The 17596-nt window shown below is 36.6% G+C and overlaps 1 protein-coding gene across 1 annotated transcript in view; it reads left to right on the forward strand.

Moving 5' to 3' along the window:
- PTGFR (prostaglandin F receptor) overlaps positions 1–17267 on the forward strand; it is a 58778-nt gene extending 41511 nt beyond the window's left edge. The window contains exon 3 of the mRNA XM_007191791.2: positions 13390–17267. Coding sequence (XP_007191853.1) covers positions 13390–13680 — 291 coding nt within the window. The 3' untranslated portion in view covers positions 13681–17267. The remainder of the gene's footprint in view (positions 1–13389) is intronic.
- Positions 17268–17596: the final 329 nt, after the last annotated feature.

A 17596-nucleotide genomic window follows, 5' to 3' on the forward strand; every position in this document is an offset into this window, starting at 1 on the left:
TGTGGGCTTAGGTTGCCTTTTTCAATGACTTATTTTCTCTTAAAAATGGTGGATGTTTTTTTCTCTTTAAAGGGACACTGATTTCATTAAAAATTCCCATTACATAATAAATTATTGTGCTAGAGCCTAGAGAAGGCTTTAGAAAATCTTTCCGAACTTCTGTAGTAATAAACCGACTTTGCCTGTAGGAAATTCCTCTTTGGAAAAACATAATGTGTTTCAGGGCAGATGTTTTACTGAAACACCTTAACATCCGTCCTGAAACACCTTACTGCTACAGTATGCTTTTGCTATTAAAACAGTGTTGCTACTAAGTGTCCATCGACAGATGAATGGATAAAGAAGATGTGGCACATATACACAATGGAATATTACTCAGCCATAAAAAGAAACGAAATTGAGTTATTTGTAGTGAGTGGATGGACCTAGAGTCTGTCAAACAGAGCAAGTAAGTCAGAAAGAGAAAAACAAATACCGTATGCTAACACATATATATGGAATCTAAAAAAAAAAAAGGTTCTGAAGAACCTAGGGGCAGGACAGGAATAAAGACACAGATGTATAGAATGGAGTTGAGGACACGAGGAGTGGGAAGGGTAATATGGGACGAAGTGAGAGAGTGGCATGGACATATATACACTACCAAATGTAAAATACACAGCTAGTGGGAAGCAGCTGCACAGCACAGGGTGATCGGTGCTTTGTGACCACCTAAAGGGGTGGGATAGGGAGGATGGGAGAGAGATGCAAGAGGGAGGAGATATGGGGATATATGTATATGTATAGCTGATTCACTTTGTTGTAAAGCAGAAACTAACACACCATTGTGAAGCAATTATACCTCAATAAAGATGTTAAAAAAAGTGTTGCCAGCAGTCAAACAAAGTAGTCTTTTATTCCCAAAACAGTGCACCTCCAATACTACAATTGATTTCCAACTAGTTGTTCTCTCTTTTAATCATAGGTGAGTTGTTAATAATTATCTTAGTCATGACATTTTAGATAAACATTTCTTGATTAGGATGAAAATATCTTATGCATCTCTCATTGCTAATGTTTAGAGCATAACCAATATTTCTTTAGCCTAACTATGGGTTTAAGGTAGATAATCATAGCTAGAAAAAAACAGAGTTTACAATACTGCTAAAAGCATAATTCAAAATAAAATGCCTCAAATCACTTTTATAACAAGGTAGGACATATAGAGAAACATACATATTTTCATACACATTTTCTTTTTCTAAGACCTAAAATTTTTTCCTACCGATTTTTTATTTTCAATGTTGCCTAAGAACAGAAATGATCGACTAAGGATAACAATTAGAAGTGTGGATAAAAAAAGTAATTAAAAAAAAGGATCCAAAACGGTATTTGAAGACCAGTCAAAAGGATGAGAGGAAAGAGACTAATAAAATGATAATCATGCCATTTATCATGGGGTAGATAAGAAGAAGAAGAAAAAAAAATGATGCTGAGCTTTGTCTATTCTATCACTTTACATCTATTAGTTAATATTAAAAAAAATACCTTTCCCTTCTGGATAAATAGCTCTCTTCTGCCCTTGCAGCTTTTTGACAACCGTCCTTCTGAGCCTCAGTTGGTACCCAACTCATGTGACTTACCTGTTAGTTACATCTGCTGTTATGGCACAAGAGATTTGGAGCAATACATTTATAAGCATATGTTCCCGATTTAAATAAAAGTTACTAGTGAAAGTATATTAAAAGAAATACCGGGTGAGAGAGTGCTAGAATCAGATAGAAAGACAACTAGACATCGGCAGACAGAAATAGAAACCTAGAGATTTAAAAATGAGACCTACCAACGCCAGGGAGACCAGTACATGAATCCTTATTCACCATCTCCTTCTCCTCAAATCCTGACTCCACCACATTTTAGTTGGGTGACCTGGGGCGAATTACCTAACTTCTCAGTGCTTCAGTTCCTTCATCTTAATATAGGGATAATACTGCTTTCCTCAAAGAGCTAACAGGTTTAAAAATGATATTAGGTATAAAGTGTTAAAACAGTGCCTGGAACATAGTGACTACTCACTAAATGTTCACTGTTATTTTCTTTTTATCTTCTTGTTCATGAATGTAACATAGCACTACTGGTCTCATTACTGGGAATGGTAAAGATCACAGGCTTAGAAGCCAGATAGACTTGGATTTAAATCCTGCCTCTGCCATTTACCAGCAGTGCAAACTTAGGCAAGTTAATGTCTTTGTGATCTGCAGTATCAGAAAAATAGTAACTACCGTTGGGAGTTTTGTTAATATACATCAAGTGCCAACATGACTTTTCCTTTCCCTTTCTACCCTCCATTGAAGACAGATTGGGGTAAAGGAATTCCATTATTCCCACTATGCTCAAGCCACTTTAGTGGGCCTGGTCTTCCTGTACCACTCTTGTGACTGGAGGTGTCAGACACTGAAAGGAATATCCAATGGCCAGCAGTAGGTGGCTTCTCTAAAATTAAATCAAACTGATTACCAGTGAGTTTGATTTAACAGTGGTTGAATCTAACAGCTTATTATGTAGAAAGTGCAGGAATGGCACAAGCTCTCTCTCTCTCTCTTTTTTTTTAAATGGTAGTAAACATTACATTCTTGTTCAAAGAATGAGATAATTTTTTAGACAATTTTTGAAATCTTTTCTTTGAGTTATAGTTGATGTACAATATTATGTAAGTTACAGGCGTACAATACAGTGATTCACAATTTTTAAAGATTATACAATTTATCTGAATGAAGGTAAAAATTATTTTATCAGGGTTTCAAAAAAGTTTTTCATTTTGACTTTTTCAGTTTTATTTGTTTTGTCTCCTTTGGAATTACTGTTTGCATTATGTTTGGATTTGGTTCAAATTCAAAAACTTTAAAAAGGTAAGTCTCTCTCACTCTTGTCCCATCCCTGACAGGCAACCACTGATATTAGTTTCTTATTTATTCTTCCAAAGACATTTTATGAATATGCAGGTAAACATAAATATATGTATACATTATTTTCCCCTTCAAACAAAATGTAATATATGCTTTCCTGCACCTTGCTTTTTTACCCTTAACAATGTGCCATGGAGACAGCCCTATTAGAATATATCAAGAGTGTCTCGCATCTTTCTTTTTTTTTTTCTTACAGTACTTTCTTGTATAGATATACAATGTTTCCTTTTCGTTTGTATTTTTGGCGTTTATTGATTTAAATTGAAGTATAGTCAATTTACAATATTTCAGGTGTACAGCAAAGTGATTCAGTCATATATTCTTATATATATTCTTTCTTCAGATTCTTTTCCGTTATAGGTTATTACAAGATATTGAATATAGTTCCTTGTGCTGTACAGTAGGTCCTTGTTGTTTATCTATTTTATGTATAGTAGTGTGTATCTGTTAATCCTAAACTCCCTATTTATCCCTCTCCCCCTTTCCCCTTTAATAACTATGTTTGTTTTCTATGTCTGTGATTCTATTTCTGTTCTGTAAGTAAGTTCTTTTGTATCATCTTTTTAGATACATATAAGTGCTATCATATTTGTCTTTCTCTGTCTGACTTACTTCACTTAGTATGATAATCGGCACAAGCTTTTTAACCTCTAAGACAGAGAAGTCTCTGTTGTAGCACCTTGAATGTACCCATTCCCCCTGCCTCCCATTTCCAAGCTCCCAAGTCCTTCTGGGATCTGGCCAGCGGAAATCTCTGCATCTGTATCTCTCCTCTTCACCCTCCCAAATCATTCTCAGTTTTGACCAGAGATTATGACCCTTCCCTAAGGACAAGAAAGATTTCTGGGGAGATGTTTGATTTCTAACCTTAAAAAAATTAAATATTTAAAGCTCAGTGTAACTAACCAGGTCCCTTTAAGTAAATAAGCACTTTCGGGCAGACTAAAATTTAATGGTCTCAAATATCTGAGGCATTCCTTGAAACACATGTCCACATAAGCTTTCTTTTATGTCTGTTGTTTTTCACCTTGAATCCTTGACTTGGATCTGTGGTTGTCAGGCCTGCTTTCTGCTTAAATCTCTGAACTTCTGTTCTTGAAATTGCCTGTTTCTTCTTGTCTTTCTCACCTAAGCTGTGGGAGTCTTTTCCCTATTCTCCTGTGTAAGGTGGCGGAGAAGGATTTGAGAAAGTGAAAGACAGAATTGCTATCCTCAAGGCACTTACAATATAATTGAAGGACTATTATACATATACTGACATTATCTCATTATATTTTTCATATTACACTGATACTATGTCTGTCAATGCTCATGAAGTGGTGCCAAGCATGATGGGAATGTATTTAGAATGAGAGATTACCAAGCTATAGAGAGTTTAGGGAAGGCTTCCTGGAGAAGATGGGGTAGGAAGGATAGAAGGATAGGTCATTCCTAGTGAGGGAAGGACAGGAAAATGACATGTTTTTGGCATTTATGAAATATTTGATAAAAGAATAAAGAAGTTGAAATAAGATAAATGAATAAATAAAAAAATTGTGTCTGGAAGACCAGTTAGGAACCTGTAATATAATGTTCTGGTTTTTAAGTGATAAGACACTGAAGAGGGAGCAGGATGTGGGTTTGAGGGACATCATCAAAGTGGATCAAAGAGCGTATGCATTGATGCTGCCTCAGGTTTGACATATGAGGCTCTGGAACTGGATGTTTATACCATGAAGTAAATCCACTGACAGAGTCATAAATCTGTGACTCTAACTCTGCATATATTTAGATGTATGAATATATTGATGCATATTTATATATTCATACATCTAAGTGTGAATAATTTGGAAACAAGCAGGGAAAAGTGAAGGTTATCTTACTCTACATATTCACTAAGAGTACAATTAATAAGTAAGAAGCTTATTTCCTATAATGTGCTAGGAGTTAGGATCCATTCATAGGCTGCATGCCAAGGAGAAACTAGCTGACATACTCCTGGAAGCACAGGTAGGTAGTTTGTCCAGATCACAGGAAATGATTGTTCCATTGAGCTTTGTACTTACTGGACCATTTATAGAAGGTTAATTTTATTTCTGACCGGTGCAATTTTTAAAAGGAAGAATGAAACTAGGGTATAAGAGGTAGACAGCCAGGAGTTTGCAAACTGTGTTGTATGGAGAGCAGTTGAAGAAATGAAGAAAATATAAGACCAGCGTTATCTTTAAAGTATGTGAAAGGCTGACATTAAACAAGTGCACTTATTCCATGATGCTCCGGAGAGGAAAAATTAAGATACATAGAATAAATTTTAGCTTGTGATAATAGAGAATGTTCAACAACTCACACAGTTAAAATGGCAGAGATTCTTTCATGAGTAGTGCTGAGTCTTTCCCTCTAGTTACTTAAGGACACTTGCAAGGAATTTGTGCTTTGTGGAGAAGACTGGACTAGATAAAGGAAACTTTCCTGTGTTCACTAAGATTTTGTGATTCTGTCTTCTCAGGTGAAGTGATGTAGACAGGTCCATGTGTACGTAATAAATGAAGGACATTTTGTTTTCCCTTCTCTCAGGATCAATTAAATTATATTTTTGCTTTCTTTGAAACACGAATGTAGGTCTTAGTGGTAGTGATCACAAAAACACATAATCATTTACTGTAGCTCATGACTAGATTTGGGCCGAGAAACTTTAGCATAGTTCCTCGGACCCCTCTGACTCAGAGACATCAATCCCAACCCTTGTTTTATGGCCTCTGCCTTATTCTTGGCCTCTCACAGGGGCAAGTTGGATATATCTGTGTTAATCTGAAGGGAAAAAGAGAAGGGCTTCTTCAGGCATTTTTACAACTGGAGCAGGGCTTCAATCCTGCAAGGCTGTCTTCTTCCATCCCCACCACTGCCTCGGGGTGGATGGAGAGGTGGGCTGGAGCAGCAGGTTCCAAGGGCTGCCTTCTCTAGGCCTGGTTGCGGTGAGAGCTCTGTGCCCTCAGGCGTGTCTCTCTCAGTGTCTCCCACTCCCTAGGAAGCTTTGTTTACTCTCCTGAGTGAAGTTTGGTAAGAATATTGAGCAAGTAAATTGCAGGGCCCTTAGGCAGTCTGGTGTAGTAATTAGAAGGGACAGGCCCTGGACATGCTTTCATTCAGGTTTATTTGACCTAATACATAAAAAGAGCTTTCCTAGCACAGGGCAGTACTCAGTTCTAATTTTAGTTATTATTCGTGGCTGTATCTCTCACTCGTAGGTGGCATAGCATGTTGCTCTGGTTTACAGAAGACTTTCTGCCTTTCCCATGATTTAGGATCCCATAACTGCCAGGATGACCAGTTCTTATGTCCTGATGCTCGCCTGTGTTTTGATGGTGGTCCAGTTCTATGATAGAGTCTGCAGTTGTAATAAAGATGTTCTCTTAACTGTATAATTTGTTCTCATTCATTTATGAGTAAGTTTCTCTCATTGTAGCTCAATACAATCTCTATTTGGTTTGTAGAACATATCTTTTGATTGTATTCATTTCACATTTCCTATATTTTTTTCCTTAAAGAAATCACATGTGATATATATGTATATGTGTGTGTGTGTGTGTGTGTGTGTGTGTATAAACATTTTATTTAAAATTTTTGTTGTATTTTGTATTCTGGGGTAAATGACTCTATTTTATTCCTTTGAAAAGTGTCAGAAAAAAAAATACAACTTTTTTTTTTTTGTAAGGCCTAGCAGCAGGGGACCACGTGGACGATTATTCCTAGGAGTTCTGGCACAAATTTTCCCTCTAAACAGACTCAAAAAAAGTGCAGGCCTGGGAGAAGATACTGGAATGGAAAATGAAAATACACGGATTCTACAAATGAACCTTCTCTAGAAAGATTAATATTTTGTTTTTTCAAGTATTATACTTTTTTTCTTCTCTATGTACTGTTCAGTTGAAAATTTTTCCCACTCTTCATTTTGCACCTGATTTCCTCAGCCGGCATGAAGCAGCAAAGATGCATACAAAATATTATGATTTAGGACAGTCCCATTCTAGGGGGAGCTATCTTGATATAGCATGCCCTGTTTTCTCACTTCTTTGCAACTGTCAATGTCTTTAGGCAGAGACAAAAATGCGCTGTCAATCGGACCACTGGTTAATCCTCTATCAAATCAAACAGAAAAAAAAATTATTGTACAAGTGTTTGTATTTTGCAGCACTGATGTATACTTTAGGGGTACACACGTTTCACAGCTGTTCTAGAGTTGTGATATAAGAAATACCACATGTTTTTGTCCGTTTCTCCCTGCGCTATAATATTTCTGTCTTACTTATCTCTGAATCATTCACCATGTGCAAATACTGTCTTAATTTTAATGAGTATTCAATAAATAGGAAATGATTGAAATATTACCTTCTATATTCAACAATGTAGAAGTTTATAAAATTCAGGTATGGGAAAAGTTCATAGTTGAAAGATATATCCTGTTAGAGCCTCTACATTTCAATTTGTTACTTAAAAAAAAATCTATTATTTGGGAGTTACACTAGAGTAGGTTTTTTTCTCAAGGTTCTTGTAGTCACTGTTGCAGAGGTAAAATATTCTATTTTAAGAATAAATGCTACAGAGTTAAACCACCACAAATATATTCAACTCTAAAAGTTACCTGTTGCATTGAGATGGATTCAGTGATTTATATAATGTACCTTTTCCAAAATTGCCATTAAGGCAATTTAAATGAACATGAAATGAAATTAAATGAAATTTCTAATTTGCAATACTCATAGGTGCTGTGACATTTAAAAATCATTCATCTATACCTGGTTCTTTACTCACTAGTTATCCAAATGAACACATAGATTGAGCTTCTCAGACTTGGAGGTGTAATGAAATGGTTCCTTGGTAAAGCTTCCAGATGGGCTATTGTCATCATCTGGTAAGACTGGACTGTAATCGCATAATCACAATTAGCCCCCATCTCTGTGGTTATTCAAGTGCCAACCCTAAAGATCAGTCTCTGGATGACCATGCTATGAGGGACAAGAACTTGCAAATCAGTGAACTGTACTTCTGTGTATGCTTTCAGCCCCTAAAGAAAGTGTCCCCGAACTAAGTCTTTTATGATGACAGAAAGGAGGACAGGAATGGTCTGCTTCTTGGAATAAGAAAGCTATGTGTGAAAATACCTGCTTTCGTGACTAGATGAGAACCATGTATAGTTGTCATAGACATTGTTCATATGAAAATAGATGTTAATAAAATGCTAGAAAATGGCTTGGTATCTAAGGAAGTTGGACATTCTACCAGAAATGGTTTTTTGATTATGTATTCATTTAAATTTCCTTTAAAAAATGGTGCCAAGGAGAAATACAGACAAACTCTAGCAGAAACAAAATTCAAAATTAGTCAAGTCTGAATAAATGAAGTTTTGATGTACTAGAAAAATTGCAAAAACTCATCATTTTAATTACTGCATCTGTGATCATGTACCAGCAAATAGCTCTGCCTGTGGTACCTTTTATATGTCTTTATTATATTACTTACAAACTATAATTGTTTGCCTTCTCATCAGTCTCTCATCATAGGGACTTCATTCATTTAATTCATTCAACAAATACTGACCTGCCCTACTCTATGCCAGGTGCTGGGGATACAGCAGAGAACCAGATAAAAATATATACCTTAAAGGTGATATTTTAGTGGCAGAGACAGAAGTAAAAACTAGATAAAGAAGCAAAATATATCATATGTTGGGATTTCTCTAAATATTGTTCTTTGCATCACTAGCATCTACCACAAGGCCGGGACATAGTAGGCACTCAAACTACTCACTGCTGGCTTGATTTACTTTCGTGATTACTCAAAGGAACAGAAGTATAATTCTTGAATTTACCATTGCTTTTAATTGTGAACAGCCACTGGAGTGCTGATACCAGTCAACAAATATACAGACTTAGGGTAGGGGATGATGGAGTAACTTCCAGAATAAAACTTTAGTGACCATGAGCTCTATTATCTGTGAGTAAAGTAGCCTGTTAGATTCATTAATTTGGTGACCTTAACAGTTGATATAATTGTACTATGGGGCCCAAATAAATGGAGATTTTATTGTATCATCTGTCTGTTTTGCTCTTTGCAGCTAGCAATGAACATAAACACTCTGGCCCATACACGTCTTTGATTTCATCATTTCTCTATTGTCTTAATGTTGAGTGTCTTGAGAAGTATCAGGTTAATTCATTTATTTTTTCATAGAATATCCAAACATTTGGCCTTTTCACTTCTCAGTTAGAATCCTAATCATAAACAAAGATGACCAACTGTAACCTGCCAAGGTCCAATGGAAAATATTTTAGAAAATAACACATAATAGTTATGTGTCAGGTAGCTCTTGGAAACTAGATGAAAGGCTGCGTGTGTGATGAGAATCTGTGCACGGCTCTCTGGAATCCAAGTTCTGGTGGGCTGGCTAGAGAAGAATGCTTTCAGGGCTTGTGAGGTGACTGCTGATGGAGCCTAGGGAAAATGGTAGACACTCCTGTTCTTACCCCAACTCCCAACCTTCTACCAGGCTTATCAGGGCTGAAATTCCCCAGCAATTCTGCAGCACCTCTCTCACATACACATAGACATTCACAAATGATTAACAATAGCTCTGATTCTTTAGTACCATAGTACAAGCTTACCTTGGAGATATTGTGGGTTCGGTTCCAGACCACTGCAATAAACTGAATATCGCAATAAAATGAGTCATGAAATTATGGTTTCCCAAGGCATACAAAATTATATTTATACTATATGGTAGGCTATTAACTGTGCAATAGCATTATGTCTAACAAAACAATGTATATACCTTAATTAAAAATATTTTATTGCGAAAAAAAATGCTGACCATCATCTGACAACACAAGGTTACCACAAACCTTTAATTTGTAAGAAAAAAATGCAGTATCTGCAAAGTGCAATAAAGCAAAGCACAATAAAACAAGGTACGCCTGTATATTTCAACAAATTACATGGGAAAAAAAGATACAGATTACAAAAGCAATGCACAATCTATCTAACAAATTAGTAAATTAGAGACAAACCAAAGGAGAAAATCAAAATCTTCTGTAGTTCTACTATCTGGAGTTAACAAAGGAAAACATTGAAATACACCCCAGGTTTTTTTTCTATGCATGCACAAAATTATGTATTTTTTTTTTCAAAATTGGGATCATACAGTGAATACAGTTTGGTAACTTGCGGGACTTCCCTGGTGGTCCAGTGGTCAAGACTCTGCTTCCGCTGCAGGGGACATGGGTTCGATCCCTGGTTGGGGAACTAAGATGCCGCACATGTCGTACGGCAAAGTTTGGTAACTTGCTTTAAAAAAAATTAAGACTGAATCACAAACATGAATGCTTGCATTTTTTCCCATTACATGAAATTACCATAATTTATCCTTTGTTGCATACTTGGTTGTCCTGAATTTTCCATAATATACTATTGTCAACAATATACTATGATCTTTCTTTTACATGAATATTCCACCCACATCTTTATTGGTGGGTAAGTGGTTGATGCTTCTCCCAAGCTAGGCCCTTGAGCAACCTCTCTTCCAGGTTGGGGCTGGGGGTCAAGGGAGGGAGAGAGAGGGTGTGCCTGGCCACTGCCCTGGTGTTCTGGAGAGAAGCCTGTGTACTGGTTGCCCTCAGCAGAGGACTCAATGGCTTTTCACAGCTGGTGACCACACTGCTGCTTGCAAGGAGGGAGGAGAGTCAAGTCAGAGAAGTGTGTGTCATGTAATTTAGGCGTTTTTTTTTTTAAATTTTTATTTTATATTGGAGTATAGTTGATTAACAATGTTGTGTTAGTTTCAGGTTGCTTCTAAACTAGGCCCAGCTGTTCCATGCAATTGCACCAAGCATCTTTGTTCCTGACTACACAAAGCCATGTCTTGACTGGGCTCTGAGATCTTCAGGAACACACCTAGTCATTAATAAGAAATGCATTCACTTAATATTCATGAGGCAAGAGAAAGATTGATTCCTTCATTCTTGAACCAAAAAAACCCTCCCAAAACTCAGCAAATAGATTTTAAGTTCCATAAGGGCAGGAAATATCTGCTTTGTTTGTCACTGTGTCCTCAGTGCCTAGCACATTTTCTGGCACATAGCAGATAATCAACACATATTTGATGAGTAAAGAAAAAACATGAAGTGAAAATATTGGGTTGGCCAAAAAGTTTGTTCAGGTTTTCTTGTAAGATGTTATGGAGAACCTGAACGAACTTTTGGCCAACCCAATATTTCAATCCGATAGCCAACTGGGGCTTGGCTCTGCTTTCTTCTGAGAGAAACAGGGCTCATATAGGCTTATTTCTTCAATCCTGCTGGCTAACTTGGGGAGCAGGGACATAGGACTCTGGACCTGACCCAGGTACTATTGTATGGGGACTAATTTTCTCTGTGTTGAAACTTGGCCGGCCTTACTTAGCTAGAGAATCATTAAGCCTGCACTTTGATACATTTTTCCCCTACAGAAGGACCCATAAAGGAAAGAACCATTTCCCAAAGGATCTGTGTGGACTGCAAGATCTTGTTCCTTTTAGTGGCAACAAACCACCTTGGAATCCTTTCTAGCGGATGGTGTTGTGTTAAAACTTTTAGAAGCACTCTAAGCCTCGAAATATTAGACCTCTGTGATGGATGAGCAGATGTTTCTCTGATGACTAGTTGCTGTGCTTCTAGAAATAGCCTCAATGAATAAAAAATAATACAATTTTATTCATTTCAGCACTTACTAAGAACATCTTAGGTATTAGCTTTGTACCAGATATTAGAAATAAAAATAAAAAGAAGAGATGATCATAGATATACAGGATAATACATAATTATCAGGCAGTGTGGCAAGTGATACAACTGGGTATAGACAGGGTGCTGGGGCAGCACAACTTGCTAATTCATCTCGGTGAAGTCGGGGAAAGTTTCATGGAGGTGAGCCCATTTTGACATGGGGTTTGAAGGATGGGTAGGAGTTTGTCAGGCAGAGAAAGGGGGAGTAGAAGTTCAAAATGAAGAGACTTACACAAGCCAAAGTTCAGAAGGGAATGGTGCATTTGGGACAGATGAGGCCTTTACAGCGGTTGGAGCAGAGGGTGTTGGCAGGAGAGATGAGGTTATAGAGGAGGATTTCAGATGCATCATCAAGAAGGCAATTAAGGAGTTTCTACTTTGTTGTGTAGATAATGAAGGTTTTGGTAAGGGACATTTTTCCTTCAACCATTAGTATCACCAGGCCAAATTAAGATATTTCTTCTTGATAATGATCCATCAAGAAGACCAAGAAGACTTGATTTTCTTTTCATTTGGGTTTTAGGCTTTTACATCTTCTCTTAATCCTGGTGACATAATAATCTAAGTTTCCCTTAAGTTTGCAGTTTTACCTTTTGTTCATTTATTTGTTATTTGTTTTTATATCCAAGGTGTTTTCAAAGATATCTTGTTTGCTCTGCAGTTGTTCGTTTAGAAGTTAAAGCTGGGCTCAGTGATTAGACCAGTTCTAACCTATAGCTGGGACCATTTATGGAACTTATTCTACAAAATGATCTCTTTAACATCATGAGTGGTCAGGAAATGGACGCATGAGACCAAAATCTACATTGTTATTGTTAAGTCTCAATGGTAATGAAGAGGGGAACCCATTTCCTCAAAGCCCTTAGGAAATCCCATTGCATTTTGGAATATTTTAGCCAAGTTAAGGCTAGGGTAAGAGACGAAGGAAAGGAAATATGAAAGAAAAGACATTGGTATCATTGTAGTTACCAAGCAGAAAATTCTAAAAGTAACATTCCAGAACAATATAACATACCATGTGCAAATTAGTATCAGATGCTCTAAATAAATTTTTAAAAACTCTATAGTTTATCCAAACTTTAGCTTATCTATACTTTATTTGCATAAATAAACTCTAGTTTTTTCATTGAAATTTACAAATGTGTGTTGGTTTTGAATTTTCTTTTCCCAGAAGTAAGAAAAGGTCTGTTACTAGGATCAGTGTTTGTCCTCTCTTGGGTCATTCTATTTGTGCACATTTGACTTGCCAGATAAGTTATAATTTTTGTAGTTCTGATGTCAATTTGAATTCAAAGGATTCAGATGTCTACATCAATGTTTCTGTGACTGTTCATTTCTTTTTCTCAGTATTTTGCAAAATAACATCACTTTGTGGAAAGTGAAATGAATAGCATAAAGCAGTTTGTTCAGTTAAAAAACTATAGGACTGAGCTTTGTGACCACCTAGAGGGGTGGGATAGGGAGGGTGGGAGGGAGACGCAAGAGGGAGGGGATATGGGAATATATGTATACGTATAGCTGATTCACTGTTATACAGCAGCAACTAACACAACAATGTAAAGCAATTATACTCCAGTAAAGATGTTAAAAAAACCCCACAAAACTATAGGACTGAGAAAATGTCTCTCAGCTGATTTCCGTATTTTGTTTTGCAGGTGACAATGGCCAGCATTGGAATGAATAGGCAAGATTTTATGGGTGCCTGTGAAAGAACCCTTTTTACTCTTCGAATGGCAACATGGAATCAAATCTTAGATCCCTGGGTGTATATTCTTCTACGGAAGGCTGTCCTTAAGAGTCTCTACACATTTACCAGACGCTGTTGTGGAGTACATATCATCAGCTTACATGTTTGGGAGCTCAGCTCCATTAAAAATTCCTTAAAGGTTGCTGCTATTTCTGAGTCACCAGTTACAGAGAAAGTAACTCAGCAAACAAGCACCTAGTTCAGTAGGATGGTAAATCAGTGTAGGTCTAGGACCAAATTAAGGAAAGTTTTGGCAATATTTCAGTTAATGTATAAATATAGAGAGCCTAACTGGAAAAATCAACCCTCAGCCAGATAGTCTGGGGGGCACTTTTGTCAGATTTGGCTTTCGAAATTTGTTAAATTAACTGTATAATTGCGCATTTTCACATGTTTTTGTCAACCGGAGGTAAACGTGATGAAATAATGCCACAGGAGTCAAACTGAAAACAATTTTGGGCTTATCTGTGTTATTGATGCTTTTGGAACAAGTGACTCTCTTGAAGCCTGTAGCATTTACTTGGCCTACTACCTGTGCAGTGAAATGGCTATTTGGGGGTGTCACTGCTCTATAGCAGTTCCTTATAGACTAGGCACAGTGAAGCGGAGCGCCCTCTTTTGATCTGGTCTGTTTTACCCCAGATTATGTAGCCTCAATTAGTGTGTTGTCACGTCACAGTGGATTCACTGTGGCTTTTTATAATGACTTCCACGTACGTGAGGTGTGGCTGTCAGTTTGCCTGGTCTTGTGAGCCTGTTTAGAATGAGCCTATCCTTGTCATATTTGACAGATACGACTGCTTGCATTTATTATTACGGAGGTCAAGTGTTGTTTGAAGATATTCTTGTTAAGCCATAGTTTTCAAGTAATCACCATTTCCTCTGAAAATTCTAGCGTATAGTCAATAATTTTTAGAGAAACAAAGGCTCTGTGAGCACGTGTATAGGTGACATGCATTATATCAGTTCCTAAGAAGCTCTGCCATGGATAATGCAAGCAAGTAGAACTTAAACCCCAAGTGATAGGTGCAAAGAACATTGGCAAATGAGCTTTACCTTCAGAGTCATTGACACGGTGTCATTTCTATGTCAGGGAACAAAAGAAACACAACCTCTAGAGAATAATATTCAAAGACCATCTGCCGCTAGTGTGGTTCTTTCCACTTACACACACACACACACACACACTCTCACACACACACAAAGAACATCAGAAATTTCAGTTGAAGAGGGCTCCTTAAATCTGTAATGTGGCATCTTCTAAAGCCTGTGCTACCAATGCCAAGGAGAGGGTTGGCAATTAGCAGGCATTTTGAGACCCTTATAATGGCTAACCAAGAGATCAAGGGTTGAAATCTTTCCCCAAATTTCTCAGTGATATTTTAAACTTTATCTTTGCTTGTTTGTGTAACTTAACCCAAAGAATTTTAGCAATCATTCAAAATGTCATGGGTCTATCACAGCATAGGGTAGCTAGTTCTGCTTTATAATAGGGAAATGCATTTCTGTAAAAAGAGTCCCTTCATTAACTGGGGTCTGTTTTAAAATTAATCTTCCCTGTGAGACTGATTTTAGATTCTCTAGGAAATCTGTGCAGTTCAATTAGACTTAAATTATTATTTTCACAAATTTTTGCTTTTGACTGGTAATTTACGTTGGAAGTTATTGTTAACTTTGGTCAATGTTGGTAAATTCTAATGAATACATTAAAAGAAATTAAGCAAATAGCCTCAGTGAAGATTTAAAGACAACTATCTTTTTTTCCAATGAATTTAAAGTAGGGCAACATACATATACACACTGGCATATGATATTCTTAGTTTATGACCAGTAAATGATGAATCATACAAATGCAGGTCATTCTCATATATAGAGTACAGAGTAGGTGCTTGATACTTGCCAAAACTGGAAAGAATTTCTTGGTGCAAATGAGCATGGATGTGCAAAGTTTTTGTGCATTTTTAAACTGGCAACTACATACTGGTTATTTTAAGATATACATATATATATATCTTCAGTGTATATACTTAAAAAAAAGCCATTGCAGTTTGTTATCATTGTTGTATTACATAAATGTTCTCATGTGTTTGTTTTAGGAGCACTTAGAGACTAAAAGAACTTGTAGACGGTTTAGAGGAGATATGTATTTCCTACAGTTGCTTGAGAGAGTGTTGACATATTGTGAGATGAGGCACAAGGAACCAAAGCTCCATCCTTTCTCCTCAGGCTGGGTAGCACGCTGCAGCGAACACTCCCATAGAGCCTGATCTGGGAGAGATGTGGAGGAGAAACCCTCATTCAGAGTTTTAGGCCTCATCTCCTTGTGGCTTCTACTCAAATGACAGAATTGTTGCTCTATTGCCATGATGTCACTCTGGCCATGTGTGTCTGCCTTGAGGAGATATTGTGACATGACCATGTGTGGGAGAGTATGAGCTTAGCATGCAAGATTTTGGGGAGTGACAGGGTGGTCATTCTCTGCACAACCTGGAAGGGTTATCTCTATTATCTGAGAGTAGGTTTAGGGTAACTAAATTGGTTTTATGATGCTGTTAAACTCAAAAAATAAACACCAAAAATTGAAAAAAAAATTAGTCAAAGAATATGTGTGTTTACATTGTGTTAGGCTTTTTTGTCCACAGAAAGTGAAATAAAGTGAACACAACAATATGCATATCTGACTTAATTGTATTTCTGTTATTATATGTATTTCAGTGTAGTTTGACAATTTATTGTATAAGGAATAATAAATGGAGCATCTACCAATAATTTTCATATATTTGTTCAAAGTACTGGAAGTAAATAGTGTTCAGCAAGTTTACCAGTTTTGAAGTTTTATACTCTATTTTAAAATTTATCATTAGACCATCAGAGTAATTGAATTTCCCTTCTCATTGGATAAAGTAGTAGCTAGGCAACTTCACATGCAGTTTGATCAAATCATTTCTGGGGAATTATATTACTCTAGGCAAATTACTTGAAAATACCAGACTTTTCCTGATGTTAGTGAACTTTAAAAAAAATGAGACCAGAAAACCCCCAACAGCACATGGGTTTTTATGCTTGTGAATGCAGAGACAGGTAATGCTGATTCATAATTACCTGTAAGTGTATCCCAAAACATCAGATTTTTTGCTGATGGATTTAACTAGATGATAGAAATATGTTCTTTAAACATTTTTTCTAAAGGCAGAAAGCTGCTTCTAACTATCTGTATTGCTGAAGTGGAAAATACTTAAAAGTTAACACACACACACACACACATATATATATACATAGATATATCTGTCTTGTAAAACAGATGGTCTTGTTTGATCATTTTCAGTCTTAAAATGAAAAACCTACTTTAGTTTTGTGCTAATCTGAGTTTAGAATCCAAATAAGATTATTTGTTAAATAAATAAAGTGAACTTTTTGTGAAACTTATTGCTAGCGTCACCTATATCACCATTATTGCTCTAAATTAATTGTCTAAGGTGAGAGTATAAAGGATGGGAGTGTATATTTTCCTCCTTCTTCATCTGGAGGTCAGAATATTTTACCACCTGGTAAAGAATAGTGTTGGACTTCAACTTGTTATTGACATATTTTAACAGTAGATGAAATGTGTTACGTGAATAAATGTATTTTGTTCTCTTCATACTTGTTGGATTGCATAAGAGAGTAAAGAGTGATATGTGTATTTTGTGGCTACCATCAGTATGCAACTCATGTAATTTTAGTGCTTTGACTAGTTTAAAGCTTTAAACAAATGATTTTTAAAAAATAAACTTGGACTGATGTTTATCAAGAGTGGTTATTTTTAGGAAGATCATATAAAACTTGGAACTCTTGAACCTACCTAAACTTCCATTGTTACCTGCTATTAGATGGGAAGAATTTCAGCTTGTTTTCCATTATTACCTTTTGCTATCCCTTTCCTGTCCACTCTTCTGTGACATCTGCTTTCTTTCTTTTTCCTGTGCCTCATTTTATGTAGGTAGGTCATAATTCTGATGGGAATCTGATCATTTCCAAAACACAGTGGCCCAAGTATACCTGTGATAACAAACAACCTGCAAATCTCAGTGCCATAAACCCAGAAAGGTTTGTATCTCACCTGTGGATGCTGTCCA

This window comes from Balaenoptera acutorostrata, chromosome 1, assembly GCF_949987535.1.
Source record: "Balaenoptera acutorostrata chromosome 1, mBalAcu1.1, whole genome shotgun sequence".
Classification (NCBI taxonomy): domain Eukaryota; kingdom Metazoa; phylum Chordata; class Mammalia; order Artiodactyla; family Balaenopteridae; genus Balaenoptera; species Balaenoptera acutorostrata.